This window comes from Manis javanica, chromosome 14 (assembly GCF_040802235.1).
Source record: "Manis javanica isolate MJ-LG chromosome 14, MJ_LKY, whole genome shotgun sequence".
NCBI lineage: Eukaryota > Metazoa > Chordata > Mammalia > Pholidota > Manidae > Manis > Manis javanica.
In genome coordinates, this window is record NC_133169.1 from 88,672,569 (window position 1) to 88,689,508 (window position 16,940).

Below are 16,940 nucleotides of genomic sequence, written 5' to 3' on the forward strand. Positions count from 1 at the left end.
GGCAGGGGAAGCAGATGGAAGGTGCATTGGAAGGGCAGAGGAAGTCATCACGTGGATGGAAGGCTTTAGAGGTGAAAGAAGGTGGTTTTGTGTAACATCCAGCAGTCCAGTGAATGTAAGGAAACTGCCAGGGGCTTGTGTTTGCCTTCTTGAAACATGTATGTGTGGAGGGGCATGAAAATCTGTTTGGGGGACACCAGGGCATCAAAGAACCACAGGATTTTTATAAACCGGTGGTCAAATGATCCTCTGCCATTTGGTGAGTGTTCTTTGATGAACTTGGGGCCTTGTGGGGTGGGGATGTCGAGGGCGTGAACACACAAACACGAGAAACGGCAGTCCTGTGTATATTTAACAATATATATTTATATATATTTTCTAGATCAGTACATTCAGTTTTTAACTTGTTTTTTTCTTCACAAACAGAAGAACTCTTACAATAGTAGACTTTCTAAAATAAATACTATTAAAATAGAGCTTCAAAATAAATATTCTATACAAAGGAAACCTTCTGTAACTTTTGTTGTGGGACGAGAAGGGGCTATAGTGAGGAAGGAAAATGAAGTACGGAGGGAACCTTAAAACAGCTCTTCTGTTCGCAACACGAAAACCAAACTGTGGGGCAGTGAGGAGAGAAAACAAGAGAAGACACCATGTGGAGGACCCCACAGCAGAAGCCGGCGGTGCAAGATCTGTCCTCAGCCCTCTCAGGACAGCACTCACTGAAGGCATGAGCCGCAGCCGCTGAGGCGTGCGGGATGCCCCAGTGGATGGCACAGCGCAAGGCCGTGCCACCCACATGCCACTGGACATCTCCTGGGCAGCATGGGAGATGAAACTTCGAGATGAAATCTGGGTGCTGGTCCCAACTAACACTCTCCACGTTCTGACACCTTGGAGAAGTCATTATCTAACCGGGTGTCACTCAATGTACACGGGGACCCGTAAGACTCCAAATGCTGAACCAGACCGTGTGCCATGAAGGTCTTCATCTCTGTCAGCACTGAAGGGGATCGTATCAACACCAGGAGTGGTCTTCACCTCCTTCCAGCCAAGGACTGTAAGAAACCTTGGTGGTGCCCCACCACCTACCTGGGAGGGCTTCGCTAGCCTAGACCCAGTCCCCAGGGTGCCTACTAGAGTGTTGGGCTTGCACACCCCCACCCTCACAAGGGGAGCAGCTAAGGCCCCCTGGACACATGTGCCGCACCCAGGCTTGGGGACTCAACCTCTAGTTCCAGGCAGCACCACCACCCGCCCTGGGGTGGGACAGAAGTGGGAACCAGCCGGCTCTTCTCAAGAAAGGTCGGGACAGGGCGTAATCCAGCCAAGCAAGCCACTGGGGACAGGAAACACAATCAGCCAGAAGCAGCCACAGAAATGTGTTGTTTCTGAGAGCCTGGTCCCTCGGGGACCCCTGACCGGCTGGCCCCCGGGGTCCACAGGCAAGCCAGTTCCCTTGCTTTTTGCCAAGAAGCTGAGAGAAACATGCTGAGGGCTTGCTATGCGAAGGGAGTGTGGAGAACCGAAGCAGCCCCACTCCCCTCCTCACCCCTGGGCACAGGGCCCGGAGCTCCAGACATCCGTCCAGCAGGTTAAATGCAAACCAAGAACAAGCCAGAACAGGGGGAGGAAAACAGAGAAAGAAAACCAAAACCCAGAAAAATCCATGTTTACAACTATGTACACAAAAAGTCAGGGTTCAGGAGGCTGTTTGCCAGGAAACAGGGCCCCTGTAGATAGAGGGTCAGTCCATGTAGACAGAGGTGTGTGTGTATATAACACAGCTTATGTAAATCAGTTCTCCACGGAATGGGCATGTAGAACACCAAGATCACCCGAGTGCAACTTGCCACCAGGTCAAGTTTCCCATGGAGACATTGAGAGAGGGGCTCTGAGGCCCCACCAAGAGCAGACACGTGCCCTTTTGTTTTGGGGGGAACCTCTGCACACCTATCCTGAAGAAAACACCTCTGGTCCCTTCAGCACATATCTGATACATTCAATCAATAAGTGGTTGGCTGAATGTGTTTTTTTCTAGCTTTCCCTCCGATTTGTGCAAGAACATCCATACATCCATCACGACTGTGGCAAGGGTAGCTACGTGAATCAGCCTTAGAAAACGCAGATGCAATATTTCATATTCGCCTTTTACAAGCTAGAAAATGTAATATAAATAAAGCCTAAAATAATAAGACCCTCCCCTCCTTTCCTCAATCAATAAATACCTACGGTTACAGTTAACTTACTCTAAACCATAAGAAGTTCCTACTATTCTTCAAGAAGGAAAAAAAAGGTCCTTGAGAAGCATTGGGTGCATGCCAATCACAGCTACCAGCCTCCCTACCTCCTTCCTGGAGGCACTACTGTTCCTCCAGAACAAAGTGGGAACGCAGGAAACGTTCTGCCTGATGCACCTCTAATTTCACCTGGGGTAGCTTTTCCAGCCCAGGCCCCTTCTTCTCATAAGTGGGAGATGGTGGTGGGGGGAACACAAAATACCACACGAAGCCAGAACCCCGCACAACAGCTGGGGAGGAAGGACCAGACACTCTACAGCTTTGCATGCAACAAGTACCTACCCACCGGACGTGCTGCACTTTTGAGTCCTTTAGCACCTTGAGAGAAAGAGTTGCTACGTCTTTGGGCTCTTGGAAGGGGGCGCCCGCAGCAGGGCTCAATCCCCAGGGGCCCTCGAAGAAGCCCAACGCCCACCCTGGCCCTCTTCTAACTCCCCTGCCAGGGCTTCCTAATACTAAATAGACTCTTTTTTCATCATTTTTCTATTTACAATAAAGATACAGATGCATCACTGTACACGAAAGGCGATGACAGCAAGCAGCAGAATAGGAAGAGAAACCCACGCCCAGCTCGCCTCCAGTCCCTTTGCCAACGGGAGGTGCTGCCTCTCTTGGTCGCTGTTAAAATCCTCTTCTTGGTAGGGAGGGGACTGCGTTCCTTGAGGTTTCTTGCCCCCCCAGATTTTGAAATCAGCCCTTCCTGGGGGTGGCCCAAAAGGAAGCGAGTGTTTTATTATTATTTTTTAAAACACCGTTAGCGTCTGGTTTAATTATTCCATAAAAACATAATGACAGGATCCAGAAATACAGCCTCAAACTCATTGGCAAAATGATATTTGGTCTCGGCGTTTGCTGCCCCAGCTCTCTAGTCATCAAGTTTCTGGAAAGGATCTGGGCAGAGAACTCAGGACCCGTAGTGGGCAGGTGAGTCTGTGACTCAGTAAGGGCCAAAGGGGGGTGTTACGAGTGGAACACCCCCAAGAGTTAGTGACGAAACAGGAAGGGAGAAATGCAGTGTGCAGTGGCTCCAGGGAAGATGAGGAATGAGGCCTGGTTTCACTGGCCGCCCTCTGTTCTTGGGGGGCTCCCAAGTATATACAACAGGATTGCCAGGGTCTACACCTTCCCCGAGATGCTGGGGCAAACTGGGGTGGAAGGGGGGAAGAGATGAAGGTACAGATGTGGAGACTCCAAAGGGCCCTCTTCAAAGGTCCCCTGGCCAGTGGACGGTTCCTCCCAGGCAGCCAAAGAGAGTGGAGAAAAGCAGGGAGAAGGGGAGGGCGGAGGAGCTGCATTCAAGCAGCTGCAGCTTCCGGACACGGGTCCACATCTGTGTTCCGTCTTCTGGAAAAGAAAAATCCCCCCAAGCCACGCCACACCCCTTGCCACCGTCTGTTTGACACAAAGTTCCAGGACTCTTGGAAAAACCCAAAGTGCTTCCTCATCCTTTTGGGGAAGGAGGGTGGGTGATGGTGGTCTGTTTCTTCGGAAGCTGGAGGTGGGGAGCAGGCAGACGAGCTAGGTGGGCCTCGGGAGGCTGAAGCCTCTGGCCTCGCTGTGGTCTTCTCAGGTGTCAGAGGGAACCAGGTTTCCACAGGGAGCTCCCGGGGGGCCTTTGACCCGAAGCGTCAGAAAGGCTTGTCGGGTCTGCTGGCCTTGGCGTCCCCGGCAGCTGCCTTGCAGATGACGCTGTTCGTGTGCTTGCAGCGGCAACCGGGGCGGCGCAGGCGGTCGTAGCCGCGCTGGGCCAGCTTCACGCAGCCGGTGGCGGGCAGGTAGCAGAGCAGGCAGGGCAGCACCAGGGACAGGGCGCCCATGATGGACCAGCGGGCGCAGCAGTTTGAGCGGGAGCAGGAGCAGGGGTGGTCGGCGCAGGAGCCCTCGTCGTCCTCGTTGGTGCAGTGGTAGAAGATGCCCTGCACTAGGCACATGCAGGTGCCGTAGTTGACCAGGGTCTGCGCCGAGCACAGGCACTCCTGGTTGCAGACCCAGCAGGAGGGCAACGTCCGAGGGGACGCGCACTCCTTGCACTTACACTTCCCGCAGGCCTCGCACAGCAGGCAGTGCTTGTCCAGCTCTGCGGGGACAGCCGGGCCTTTCAGGTCCAGGGCCTTGCAAGGTGCCGCCTTGGGCTGGACGCGCACAGCCCTCGGGGAGGCCTGGTCGGCCAGGGGCGGCGGCGCCATGTGGTCTAGGAGCCGCTGGTCGGAGGAAGCGCTACTGCTGCTGCTCACGGAGCCGGGGCGCCCGCTGAAGGAGATCCAGTGGTGCGTCACGTCCTGCTCGCAGCGCGCGGGCGCTGGTGCCAGCTCTGCGGCGCCGCCCCGGGGCCGCTTCGGGCCGGCGGGCGGCACCAGGCCGGGGTTGTCTATGTAGTCATTCTCCACGTGGCTGATCTTCATCTGGTCGATGGGGAGGATGGTGAGTGGGTGCTGGAGCCGGCTGTGCGGCGCGCGGCTGTCAAGAAGGGGCTGCACCATGACTGAGCCGGGAGTCAGGGGGACAACACTCTGTGGGATCGGGGGCTCCATGGGGCTGGAGGTCCTGGACTGCACCAAGAAACAGGCTTCTAGGGACCCTGGGTGGGGGGGTGGGAAAGAAGAGAGAATGGATTCCAGGCATCAGTCCCTGATCTGTGAACATCCCCACCCTATTAGGTTCCCGTCTTTGGGAGCCTGCGAACAAGATCTGGGTTCCCTTAGGGGACTCTCCAGCAGTAAGGCTGAGATGATTAACAATGACAATGACAGTAGTGGCAGATATAACACTTATTTAGTATTTACTATATGCCAGGCGCTCGGCTAAGCAACACATATATTAAGTCTTGACCCTTACAATGATCATAAAATGTTTACTACTACTAGTAACCCTTTTCTAGGTACAGAAAACTCATGTTCACAGTAACACAAAACTATCCGTAGTAGACCTGGACTCAAAGCCAGACTGTCCGAGTTCGTTCTTTCAAACCCAGTGAAACATGCTCCTCATTTAAGGGACATAGCTCAGTGGGTATAATGTACATGAGCTCTGGACTCAAACCCAAGTTGTAATTCTCACCTCTGCCTGGCAGTGTTGCTGTGAATGAGGTTCTTAGTAACCTCTCTGCCTTAGTTTTGTCATCTGTAAAATGGGTTCTTGGGAAGATTGAATGAGAAAAAGCATATCCGGTACCTAGCACCTAGCTTGGCATACAAGTACTCAGTAACCTTAGCATCCCAGAGAGCAACAGTTTAGCTTTCCTGAACACTAATAAGCATACATGCCAAGCATTGTGCAGAGGATGTACTGACCACAACATACAGCCCGTTTGCTCTTACGGAGTTTATCAGCTGCATAAACAACAGCCCTTATTTCAGAGCCACAAGAGAAGGAAGGGCTGCCTTATCTGAAGCCTGCATGCCAGGGCATTAACTTATCACTACCACTTCTAAGAGCAGCAACCTCCAGTGGCTAATAACCTTTGGGTAGGTGAGCTTCTGACAACCTGGATGGGAAATCCTCCCGAGGGGCACTCACATCACCCATTTCCAAGTGCTGAGCTGAACAGTCAGCCTAAATGCTATTTACTAGAATAGCTAAGCCAGCCGTGGATCAGTTTCTAATTTCACCGGGAGAGTGCAATTTTAAGTTGGAATCCAGCCAGAGATTCAACTGCAGTGCCTGACACGGAACCCCAGGAAGTCACTTAAATCAAAGAGCGGAAACGGCTTGGTTCAAATTTAGAAAGTGCACATTGTTTTCTATTAGAAGTGCCATTTCCTCGCCTGCTGACCTTTACATTCGGAATTCGGCTGGAGATCAATTTAAAGAAATAGCAGCAGAAGGCCAAGACCTCTGCCCAAGGGGACACAATTTGGAATCCAAGAGAAAGATTAGAGGCTCTGGGAAGATTCCACCAGGCAGTGGAGGACATAACAGGGTGTGGACGGAAGGGAAGGATTATCTGTCTTAAAAAAAAAAAAAGACCATTGGACGTATTATGAGGTAGGGTTTTGGTAAATGCTTATTAAAGATGTTAACGATTTTCTAATTAGGAGAGGCAACCCTATCTATGCCTCTACTATTAGGTTCATCTTGCCTCAAAGGTGATGCCTAAGACGAGGACATGGAGAGGTTTCCACTTGCAGTGAATCCCACACTCCTCAGACCTCACCCCTGCCAGCTCATCCATGCTTCTCAATGTCTATGGTAAGGAATGAAGAGGAAATACCATACTTCCCCTACTTGGAAACGATGGTTTGATCAGAAATGGCTAAACTGCTGGGTACGGGTTTCCTTGCGTGCTTCCCAGCCTGTCTGAAATAGTGAGGTCTCAGTGGGAAGTTCATGGAGGGCCTGAAAGAGCTTATCCACAGGGTTCTCATCTGTGTATCATCTACACTGTGAAATGCCAAGAGGCATTAAGTCTTTTCTGCCAGGTTCGGTGCTCAGTCAGCTGGTACCATCCACTCGCACTGGGCATGTACTGGTTTTGCTCCCACAGCCCTACCTACCTAAAAGATGCTGGTGTTTCTGTGCAGGTTTCTCACCTGGGAGAAAAGCCTACTCCTGCTTCCAAGTTCCCCCAGATGAAATGAGGGCATCATCTTCAAAGAAGAGACTTCCCTGTGACAGGCGGAGCCTCAGGTGCCCGGCAGGTCAGCCACTGAGAAACAGTCATTTGCCAAGGCAGCCTCCTGGGGGGCTCCTGTGGCCAGGGTTGCATGGGGGGGAATGTCCAATAAGCACCTGTGGGAGAGGAACTTTTCCAAGGACCACACTGGCCATGGGGCAGAGCTTCAGGAAATGCTACCTCAGCCCACTTAACTCTTTGCAGGGGTTCCAAAACCTTGCTTCTAGAATAAATGAGTTTGGGGGTCAACATAAGAGAGTTAGGAGCCCCAGGATCCAGCCCTGGGGATTTTGCCTGGAGGAAAAGGTGTGACTAGGCATAAGAAGGGAAATGCTGACAAGAGGCACAGGATAAGACTCTCCGGCGCCAGCTAAGAGGTGCCCCAGCCAGAACCCCCACCCCAGACAAAGACAACACGATTCCCTTATTCTAGAAGCTCAGGTCATGAATACTCTGGGTCCTGCCAACAAAATGTCAGTAGCAGTATCGCCTCATGTAGTTGGGCTTTGTCTCAGACCAGATTGGAACCTGCCATGCTGTGGGGAAAAAGCAAGGGTACCCCCTCCCTCAGAAGATTATCTACTCTTGGGGTTCTTTAAAATCAACCATGTTTTTCTGTGGATGAAGCAAAAGCAGGGTCGATGCTCAGGGATTTTAATACGCCCTGAAATCAGAAGGCAGATTCATGGAAAAAGTCCCACAGGAAAGCCCTACCAGGAAGCCAGGGTGGGAGCCAGCACCTTCAGGCTAGGGAGTGTTGGCACTAGCAGCTCCATCACCTTCCAGAGGCAGCTGTCAACATCTGGGCCTGCAGTTGGGGCCAGCCAGGCATAGTGGTGGGAGCCCAGTCCACAATGACTCAGCTCTGCTGGGACAGGCTGCACCCAGGACGGCCCCAACAGGCACATTCTAAAATGCAGCCTCTCCATCATAATCCTGATGGAGGATTCCTTCCGGTCACCAGCTCAGCAGAAAACAACGGCTGGCTCAGAGCTGCACTGCTCAAACTCACTCAGGCCTCATGGCTTCACCCCGCACTAGCAGGGACCCTCCAGAGGAGAGTTAAATTCATTTGGCTGACAAAAAAGACTCCCTGCGCAGCACAGCCAAACGACGTCTCGAAAAACCCCAATCCTCAGTTGGTTCAGAAGATCAATGTCTACTCACAGGGACACACCCACCCTTCAGTCTAAGCAATGCTGACGAACTTAAGTGCTGTTTAATATGTACTCTCTGCTTCCCCTGCAAGGAAGGAAGAGATTTATAATATAAATAGGAGAGAGAAGTCTTTGCCTCATTTAGGCTATTTGGAAGACTGATTGCCAATTTGGAAGACCGTGGACAGAGAAACAAAGCCAGCACCCCACTTAGCCAGAGAAGTAACCTCTGGTGAATTTAGGTAGCAGTCTTACGGATAGCATGGGGAAAGGAAACTTCTGCCTCCACTTCAAACTTCTAATAATCATGAATAATAATTATTCAGCTAATATTTATGAAAAACATCTTGGTGTCAGGCTCTGTGCTAAGCCCTCCACGATTTTTATCGTTTAATCCTCACCAACACTTTGGGTAACACCTACTTTGGAGACGATGAAGTGGAAAAACAGAGTCATACAGCTGGCCAGTATCAGGACAAGATTCAAACAACCCAGACTCAACTCTGGGTTGAATCGTAACTCGGCAGCCCTGATTTACAAGGATTTCTGGGTATTCACAGAAAGGTATGGAGGTGCGGGCCATGAACCTTGTCAGTGTCCCATCAGCCCTCAGGGGACCTCATCAGGCCATGGGTGGGCCCTTAATCAACCAGCAGGGAAATGAAGCTTAGACAGGCCTTATATCAGACTGGCCCCTAGTTAAGGAGATTTTCAGTGTGAAGTGAATGCTGGTAGTTTGAAATCTGTCATTACAGCAAGACTCAGAGCTCAAGTTATCTTCCCTTCCGACTCAGTTTCCTTTGCCACCCCTTCCGTCACCCCCGCCCTCCTGCCTTCCTTACCCTGTGTTTGCATTTATAATTTTTTTTTAAGTTGAATGGGTCTCACTAGTAGGCTCTCACCACAAAACAGTCCCTACAAGGAAGCCCTGGAGCAGAAGGGAATCCTCTCTTCTCCCACCTCTAAAGCTGGACATAAGAGCCCCTAGGGCACATTCACAGACGGGGCTTCCTGGTCCAGATGGTCCAGGTCTGTGGGGAAGGGAAGGAGGGGCCAGAAGAGAGTCCTGGGGCCCTGAGTCAGCAGGATATTGAAAAGCCCAGAGCACACAGCCCTGTGTTTGCAGCTTGGCAGTCTGGGAGTCTGACGCTGCATTTGTACCTGTGGGGAGGGGCTGAGCGTCAGGAGGCAGGCCTCTCAGTAAGGCCAGCTGAAAAGAAACAAGAGGCATGTGAAATGTCCCGGCCACTCGGCTGCCCCTTCCCCTTGACTTACCCTGGGGAGAGGAACCGGGAAACCCTGACAGCTGTACTTTGAAAACTACAGGTCAGCTAATGACAAACTGGCAAGAGGCTCCGAATGAATGGGCAGTTTCTACACTGCTCCATTCAGTCTCAGCAGGTTCTTTCAGTGAAGGTGGTTTAACCCTTTAACACCTCAGTAGGAAAGGTCTCTAGGCTGCCAGAGGGCCCGCCCACCGCTCTCTCTAGGTTCTTTGTGACGACGTCCCATTTAGTTAATTAAGCTCCAACCAAGTAATGACTTACTGCCCCTAAAAGGCATTAAAAGGTGGGGGAGTGGTGGTGAGGGAAGCCTGGGGCTCGCCTTTCCTACAGCCTACTGAGGAATACAGTCTCCGCATCTCTGCTGAGGATGGCCCTGCTGGGAGAATAAGGAAGGCTGTGAGGCAGCTGGATTGGTCTGCGAATCCCCGCTCTGCTCCTCAGCCCCCCACCCCACCGCACCCCCAAGGCCAGCATCAACACCAAGGAGCTCACCTCTGCACAGAATCTGTGAGAGACCACAAAAGAAAACAGCTGCTTTTCATCGGTCTGTCCCATCACCAGTTACCAGCTCTCAGCCCTATTCTCTTCCACATCCACAAGCCGGCTGAGCAACAAAGCCCCAGCACAGAGTGAGTGGGAGAGGCCTTGCTGGACTTTGGTTCTGAATTCTTCTAACCGGCTTCCGTGTCTCACCCCCATAATTATTGTCCTCTCGGATCCCCTTCAAGAAGGCTTAGAAGTCAAGGAGGGCAGAATGGGAAGAAGCCTGTTAACCTCCGCAGTTAGGGAACTCTGGGCCCACAGCGCAGTTTGGGGGTGGGGACAGAAACCCAAACCCCCAGGGGAAGCCCTTGCTCACCTACACCAAGATGACTGCATTTTTCTCACCACCCTCCACTAAGAAATGAACTGGTAATAATAGATTTTAGCTTACTCCTGGGATGGAGCAGGAAATGACTCCCACCTCCCTCCAACCAGAAAAAGACTGGCCGACAAGGGAAACCACTCTTCTGCAAATGGCCACCTGCCCCAGAAGGGCCCCTTCCCTCCTCCGCGAGATGCAGCACATCTGTGCTCCCTCCCCCCCCCGTGCCCTTGCTTCCGCTGCTGACTGTCCTTGGAAAGAACAATCGTGATCGCAGCTGAACGGTGGAGCCTCTTAAGCCCAGCCACATGCCCCGGATACATCCACAGCCTTGTCAGCTGTCCGGATCTGCAGGGTGGCCCCAGACCCCTGACAGCCAGGAATACCCCGCCTCTTACCTCATGCAACACCCCATACCTCCTGGGCAGGCAGGAGCTCCCTTACAACCAGGTGGATGCCCAGTGGTAAGAAGGGCACAGTGTGGCCCAGGCCTGTTCCCTGGACTGTGTGATGGGGAGATTAAGGCCCGAGGTTAGCAGGTCTCCTAGCCACTCATCTGTTCTGACTGGCCTCAAGCTTGGCCTAGAAAAAGTAATACAGTTTTTGGTATGTTCTCTTCATCACTTTCTTCTTTTGAAAGGAAAAAATATATTCCGGTGAGTCACTGGTCACCCTTCTGTCAGGGTGATCCAGGTTGACCATGAAATGGAACCTTCGCCACTCTTGCAGTTCACCTTCCTTTGAAACACTGTCATGTCTACACCCCAAACTGTATCTCTAGATCTTGAGGTTTGTGCAAGAATCTTCCCCCAAATTTTCCTCATAAGAGAACTTGTGCCTCAGTAGGGGCTGGATGACAGGCACCCTGGACGCAGAAACAAAATAACTGCCACAACTCTCTAAGAACACTGAACTTCTCTGAAGGAAAAGAAGGGCTTCTTTTCTAAGCTTCCTTGGTACCAACAGCGGGGCCCTCCCCAAAAGGATAGCCTGAGGAAAGAAAGATGTTTGTGGGGGCCAAAACCTGGGGGCTGGAAGACGGCACACAAAGGGACTTTTATTTTAGCATCAGAAATTGGATCATCAGCCCCTGCATGTGGTCCCAAAGTATTAACCCCCAGAGCAACACACCTCAGGGGCCGCTCCTAGAGGTGTGAATATTTCTTTCTTAATTTTCAAATCACTGACTTTCAGATTTTGCACTGAAAGGCTGCCTTCATTTGCTATTCAAGTCAGCCAAACCTGTGGCAGAGCAAGGTCAGGTTTACCGGAGTGGGAGTTGTAAACTACTTATGAACTATTCAGAGGGTGGAATTCCAAAGCTTCATCTCCACCTATTCTGGAAGGAGGAAAAAAAAAAAAAAAAAAAAGACATCTGGGAGCTCCAAATGTCACCAGCCCCCACCCCAGCCTCTGCACCCCTTTGGCCAGGAATAGGTCTAGTCCATGTTGTGCCTCTTCCCAGCAAGCCCAACTAAAGCTTTAAGGAACCCTTGCCATTTCAGAGGGTAATCCGGAAAAGGTCGTGGGAATGAGCAGGTCAGCATTTATACTCCACAAAAAGCTAAAAAGGAAGATAAACAGGAGATGTGTTTAAAATCTTCATTGCCCTAGCTGACCAATATTTGCCCATCAAGGAAATTTCAGAAATCTGCCCCCAAAATGCCCCCTACCCAGTCCTGGTCACATAGCTCAGTTGGTCAGTACACACACTTTTCACATTAGGGATCACTTGGAGCCTGCTGGCAAGTGAGGACCCTTCTAAGGGCTGGGAAAAAGGAAATCTGATTTCACACCGGACATGTCTACAACTTCTTTCCCACCCTTCTGCTGAGAGAGAGAGAGAGAGACAGACGGACAGAGAGAGAGAGAGAGAGAGAGAGAGAGAGAGAGAGAGGGGCCAACTGTAGCCCTTCCTTTCCTGTGTGCCCACACACTGAGGCGGGGGTGAGGGGGGGTTGAGAATTTCAGATGTTTATGCTCCATTCGCATGAAGATCCAGAGAACTCTAAACATTGTGAAATCACCATTGCAATATTGGGTAGGGCCTCAGGCCAGACGGATCTTATTAAGAGATTGATAAACTCACATTTCTTTAAATGCTCTGGGCCTTCACCTTTCAGCTTTGTGTCCCTGAGAGGCTCATCAGAGAGACTGGAAAGCCTTGGCCAGCTACCCAGACATGCACTTGCTCCTGCCCCTCCCCAGACTGGAGAGAGTCATCATACCACCCATTTGGAGGCAGGATACAGGGGGTCCCCCACTGGATCTGGGCATCCCATGGAACCTACACCTTTTCTTTTAGCACTACCTATGCTGGTGTGTGTGTGGCGCTCCTGGTGCCTCCATGTCCAGCAGGCAGCCTCGGGCCTCACCCAGGCCTGGCAATATGGATGCCCATCCAGCAGCTGGTGAATGAGGCAGCCAGTAGCTCTCTCCTCTGCCCACCATCCAGCCCCTCCAGGCCAGTCCGCTTCTCCTATCCATCACTCAGCCCACCAAGCCACACAACCGTTTTCCTCCTCTCTTGACTCCACTGCCCACAACCCCCAGCCCCCAATCAAAGAGAATTGAGAAATCGTCTTCTTGCACAAGAGCAGCTACTGTCTAAATGCTTTTTGATCGTCTGCATGGAGGGGGAACTGGGCACAGCCCTGGCCCCAGTGACGGAGCCAAACTCCGGCTGCCTGGATGGCCAAACCCGCCCTCGCCCCCCTTCATGGCCCCCGTGGCCGTGGCGATTCGGAATTTTGTGAACGTACCGTCTCTATCCTTCTCTCTTCTCGGTCATGTCAAGCTGGTACCACTAAGGAAGGAGGGAAAGCGGGAGCCGTATCTCTCCTACGCATGCAACCTCTTCCTCCAGCTCCCACACGCCCGGCGTTATGTAAACGCACCTTCAGCCCCCACCACAGCCCTAGAGCGGCCGGGGGGCCCCGGGGCCTGGCACAGCTAGGTGGCCGGGGACAGGGAGGTAAAGGAGCCCAAGGGCTTTCGGGCCCTACAGAGGCCGAGGAAGGGAAAGGCAACTGCAGGGCAGTTGCACAGCATAAAATGCGGCAGCAGAGCAAAGGTCAGACGGCGAGGAACCACCTCGCCGAAGAGAGGGGGCATAAATGCACAGTCCCGGGCCGACCCCGCGCAGACCATCGAGGGAGAGGTAGAAGGGTGGAAACCCGGTCCGACACGGATCCGAAGGGGGAAAGAAAACCCTACGTCGAGCATAGGCCGCTGCGGCGGGCTGGGGAGATCTACGGCAGAGCGGGCACCGTGGGCACCGAGCCCGGGGTGGGCGAGGGCGCCCGCTGGACCCAAGAGGTGGCTCCTAACGGAGCCCATAGCCGACCGTTCCAGAGCGGGTGGTGGCAACAAGAGGAAAGAGTCTAAAGCCAAAGGCAAACTCCCGGGACATGCACGGGGCTTCCCGAGTCACAGAGAGCGGGGAAGCCAGGCTAGGCTCTGCCCCGGGGTCGAAAACGCCGGTGCCAGGCTGTGAACACTCCCGGCGCCGTGCCGGCCCAGTCGAGGGCGTCAGGGAGCTGCGGCACACCGCAGCGGCTCAAGGAGGCGCAGGCAGAGGGAAAGAGCGCCGAGGCGCGCCTAGAAATAGCGCACCATTTGCCCCAGCCGGAGGGGGAGTAGCGTCGCGGCACAGTGGGGGGCAGTTTCGAATCCCGAAACCCGCCAGGGACTTACTTTGAAGAGCCGCAGAGTCACAAGCATTGCTCCACGTCTGGGTAAATCTTCGAACCCGAACGGGTCAGACGCCGCTGTCCTCGCAGACGCCGGCCGGAGCAACAGACACTGCTCCTTGCGCTCGGCAGCGCCAGTTCCGCGCTGTCAGCTCCTCTCGCTGCCTCTTCGGCGATGTTGCAACCACTGCCTGGGAAAAATGGCTTTTTTATGAATGGGAGGGAAGGGATCTCCAGTGCGCAAGCGCGCCGTTCGCGATTCTATGAATGGGTGGGCACAAGAGACCCCGCGCGCGCATGCGCCGCGCTCCTTTTTTATGAATGGGGGGCCGGAAAAGAACTTAACCCGTGATTGCTGGGGCTGGCTCTCGCTCCTTCAGGGGCCGTCGTTCTTTTACAAAGAGGGGTGGAGGTAGTTGTTTTTTTTTTTTTTTTTTTTTTTTTAATGAATGGAGGGCGGCGGCGACTGCTGCAGCTGGCTCAGCTGCGCGGGCTGTGCCCCCTCCCCGCCAGCGAGAGGAGGTAAAGGCCACCTTCACGCCCCTGCGGGCCTGGGCAGGAACCGTCAGTGTCGCTGGGGGGCGGGGGACACTGCGGCCTCTGGATCTCGGGCAGAGAGCCGGGTGGGGAGGACACACCTAGATCTAGGGATCTCTCCAGGCCGCAGCCAGTCGCGGGGAGGCGGGGGACAGGAAGACCCCTGCTGGGGGCCTTCTCTTTAAACTGGAGGCGTCGGGAGAGGGGTCTTGAAACTGCGTTTACCGGAAATTAAGATAATGTCTTTATCAAAATAGGGCAGAGCGGGGGCTCTTGAGTGAATCTGGTTCTTTTCCTGAGGCTAAGTCTCCCTAGAGCAAGGGCAGACCACCCATGCCCGCATTTCTTGGGTGTGGACAGCTACTAGGCCGAAGCCTCCTGCGGCTCTAGTACCCCCCGGGGCGATGCTGGTTACTTAGAAGGAGACCTGACTCCCCTGGCAGCGCTCCGTTTCACCCGCGCCCTAGTGTCGTGTCTGCAGTGCCCCGGCGTCCACCCGCCCTCGGCTGCCCTGGCTAGCCTCCCCGCTGCCCACCCCCTTGCGTTTCCCAGCCCTTAAGGGATGTGGGCCTGAGGAGCCTCTGTCCACCGAACTGCACGGCCCTTTGCTTCTGTAGGCACTTTTCCTCAACCTTTACCCCCACCTCTGCCCCCCAGCCAGCTCCCCTTCTGGGAAGCGGGAGCCGCGTAGAATCGGCCAGGTGGGTGGGTGGAGCCGGCTGCGCTGAAGATGCTGCCGGGGTGGCTGCAGGATTAAATAACAACAGGGTTCTCGGACCGCAGAGGAAATGGAAATGGCCGGGGATCCTTTCTTTGCAGTTAATGATGGTGCGTGGTGTGGGGGGAGCGCACCAGCCCTGACTGGTGAAAAGAAAAGCCCCCGCCATTAGGCCTGACTCCGGGAAGGCGGGGAGGCTTCGCAGCAGGCCCAGCTCCGCCCAGGAACGGAGGAGGCTGTAGCCTTCGGGGAGTTGGGGGTAGCGGGTGGCTTTGATTTGTAAGAGCTGGGCCAGGGCCTGAATCCCCTGTAAGGTTCGTCTTGGTGGTGTTCTGGCTTCACTAGGAAGTTGTGAGACTGTCGTTTTCTTCCTACGCCACCAAAGGACTGTTCTTGGCTGTTGCCGGAGGAGCCAATGAAAGGCTCCCAGGCCAGGCGGGAGGTCTAGCCTTGGGCTGGGGCTGGGGCTGGGGCTGGGCTCTGGAGATTGGCAGCGAGGGCCATCTTGCAAACCCACATCACAACCCAAGGTCACTGAGTCTCAGTCTAAAATGACTTCTCACCACTTAGACGCACCTTTGCAGTGTGATTTACTTGGTTCCCGGAGGCAGAGCAGGCCCTTCTCTAGGGAACCCCTGTCTTCCTTTCAACCACTCGACCTTCCTAAAAGAGAAAAAGAAAACTTTTTACTAGGACAATATTGTACATTTGTTCTGGGCTTCCCTTTCCAGGCATTGAAGTTCAATGTCATTATTCCCATTTGTCAGATAAAGAATTGAGGAGGAGGGTCCTGTACCTGGAAAATGCAGTAAATTGTGTGGATTTTCTAGATATTTGCAATCTGATTCTTTCAATTTTGCTACCACCCCTTCTCAGCAAACCTAAAAACGTGTTTCTTGCAAGTCATTTAAGCATGTTAAACAAGGAAAGTGGAGCAGTAATTTTCCAGCCAGTGCTCACTCATGGGCCTTGCTAGATCAAATAAAAGGATGGGAATAAATAAATCCTTTCTAAACCATGGAAGAAAAGCAGGATGGTGGTTGTGGTGGTGATAGGGGTTTGTGGTCCTGTTCTTTATTAAAGGAATTAGCCAAGAGACAGACAAGGTTCCATTCCTGAAGGAGGAGGTGAGGAGACCCCACCCCTGGGGAGATGGTGGGGCAGTGGAGGACCCCCTAGTCCTGAACAGGGAGGAGCCTCTGGGGCCTGAGCAGAGTGTGATTCAGAATGTCTGCAAGGTAACTAAGGTACATATTCTGCTCCTACTTGGAACGCAAAGAGAAGAGAACTGTCAGAGGAGAAATGTATCCACCCATCCGTATATTAGTATATTCTCTGCTAGTACTTGTCCTGACTCTGGGGATGGGGTGAGAGACAGCCAGCCTCTCCTGCCTTTGTGAGGCTCATAGACTTGGGGACACAGACTACACGTGTGAGGCTCTGATAAGTGCTAGGATGGAAGACAAAGCAGGGTCCAAGGGTGTGGGGAGGGGGAAAGAACCCATTTTAATTTGGTAACCAGGGCTTGCGGTCATCAGCTGAGACCAGACCCAGAGCGAGTGAGCCTGAGGGAGACTGAGGAGGTGGCGGAGTCTGGGCGGGGCCTCCACGTGGGAAAGGCCCCACGGGGAGGTGCTCACAGGGGAGGGGGCGGGGCCTGTGGCCCCAGCTTCGCAGGCAACGTCGAAGTTGTCGTGGCGTCCAGGAGTTCAGATAGAGGTTTTAAACAGGGTCGTGACATGCTGATTAAATGTCTCCAGCAGCCCAGGGGCC

The 16,940-nt window shown here is 53.3% G+C and overlaps 1 protein-coding gene and 1 long non-coding RNA gene across 6 annotated transcripts in view; one reads left to right on the forward strand and one right to left on the reverse strand.

Moving 5' to 3' along the window:
- Positions 1-346: 346 nt before the first annotated feature.
- Positions 347-14,104, reverse strand: SPRY4 (sprouty RTK signaling antagonist 4). Of its 3 annotated transcripts, XM_073221871.1 has the most exons (4): positions 13,917-14,104; positions 10,619-10,802; positions 9,848-10,087; positions 347-4,878 (listed from the first exon to the last, which is right to left on the reverse strand). In XM_073221871.1, exon 4 carries the CDS (start codon positions 4,829-4,831, stop codon positions 3,929-3,931), a length of 903 nt encoding a protein of 300 aa, XP_073077972.1. In that variant the 5' UTR covers positions 4,832-4,878; positions 9,848-10,087; positions 10,619-10,802; positions 13,917-14,104; the 3' UTR covers positions 347-3,928. The 3 variants fall into 3 exon arrangements, with proteins under 3 accessions (XP_073077972.1, XP_017505895.2, XP_036872378.1); XM_017650406.3 differs by lacking the exons at positions 9,848-10,087; positions 10,619-10,802 and having other exon boundaries at positions 13,917-14,102; XM_037016483.2 differs by lacking the exons at positions 9,848-10,087; positions 10,619-10,802; positions 13,917-14,104 and adding an exon at positions 12,983-13,879.
- Positions 14,105-14,333: 229 nt separating this feature from the next.
- LOC108391032 (uncharacterized) overlaps positions 14,334-16,940 on the forward strand; it is a 332,816-nt gene continuing 330,209 nt past the window's right edge. For all 3 annotated transcript variants that reach the window (XR_012125171.1, XR_012125170.1, XR_012125169.1), the window contains exon 1: positions 14,334-14,434. This is a non-coding gene — a long non-coding RNA (uncharacterized lncRNA). The remainder of the gene's footprint in view (positions 14,435-16,940) is intronic.

Bases quoted from the DNA above. Each gene is read 5' to 3' on its own strand.
- SPRY4 (XM_073221871.1), bottom strand. From the start codon at position 4,831: ATGGAGCCCCCGATCCCACAGAGTGTTGTCCCCCTGACTCCCGGCTCA.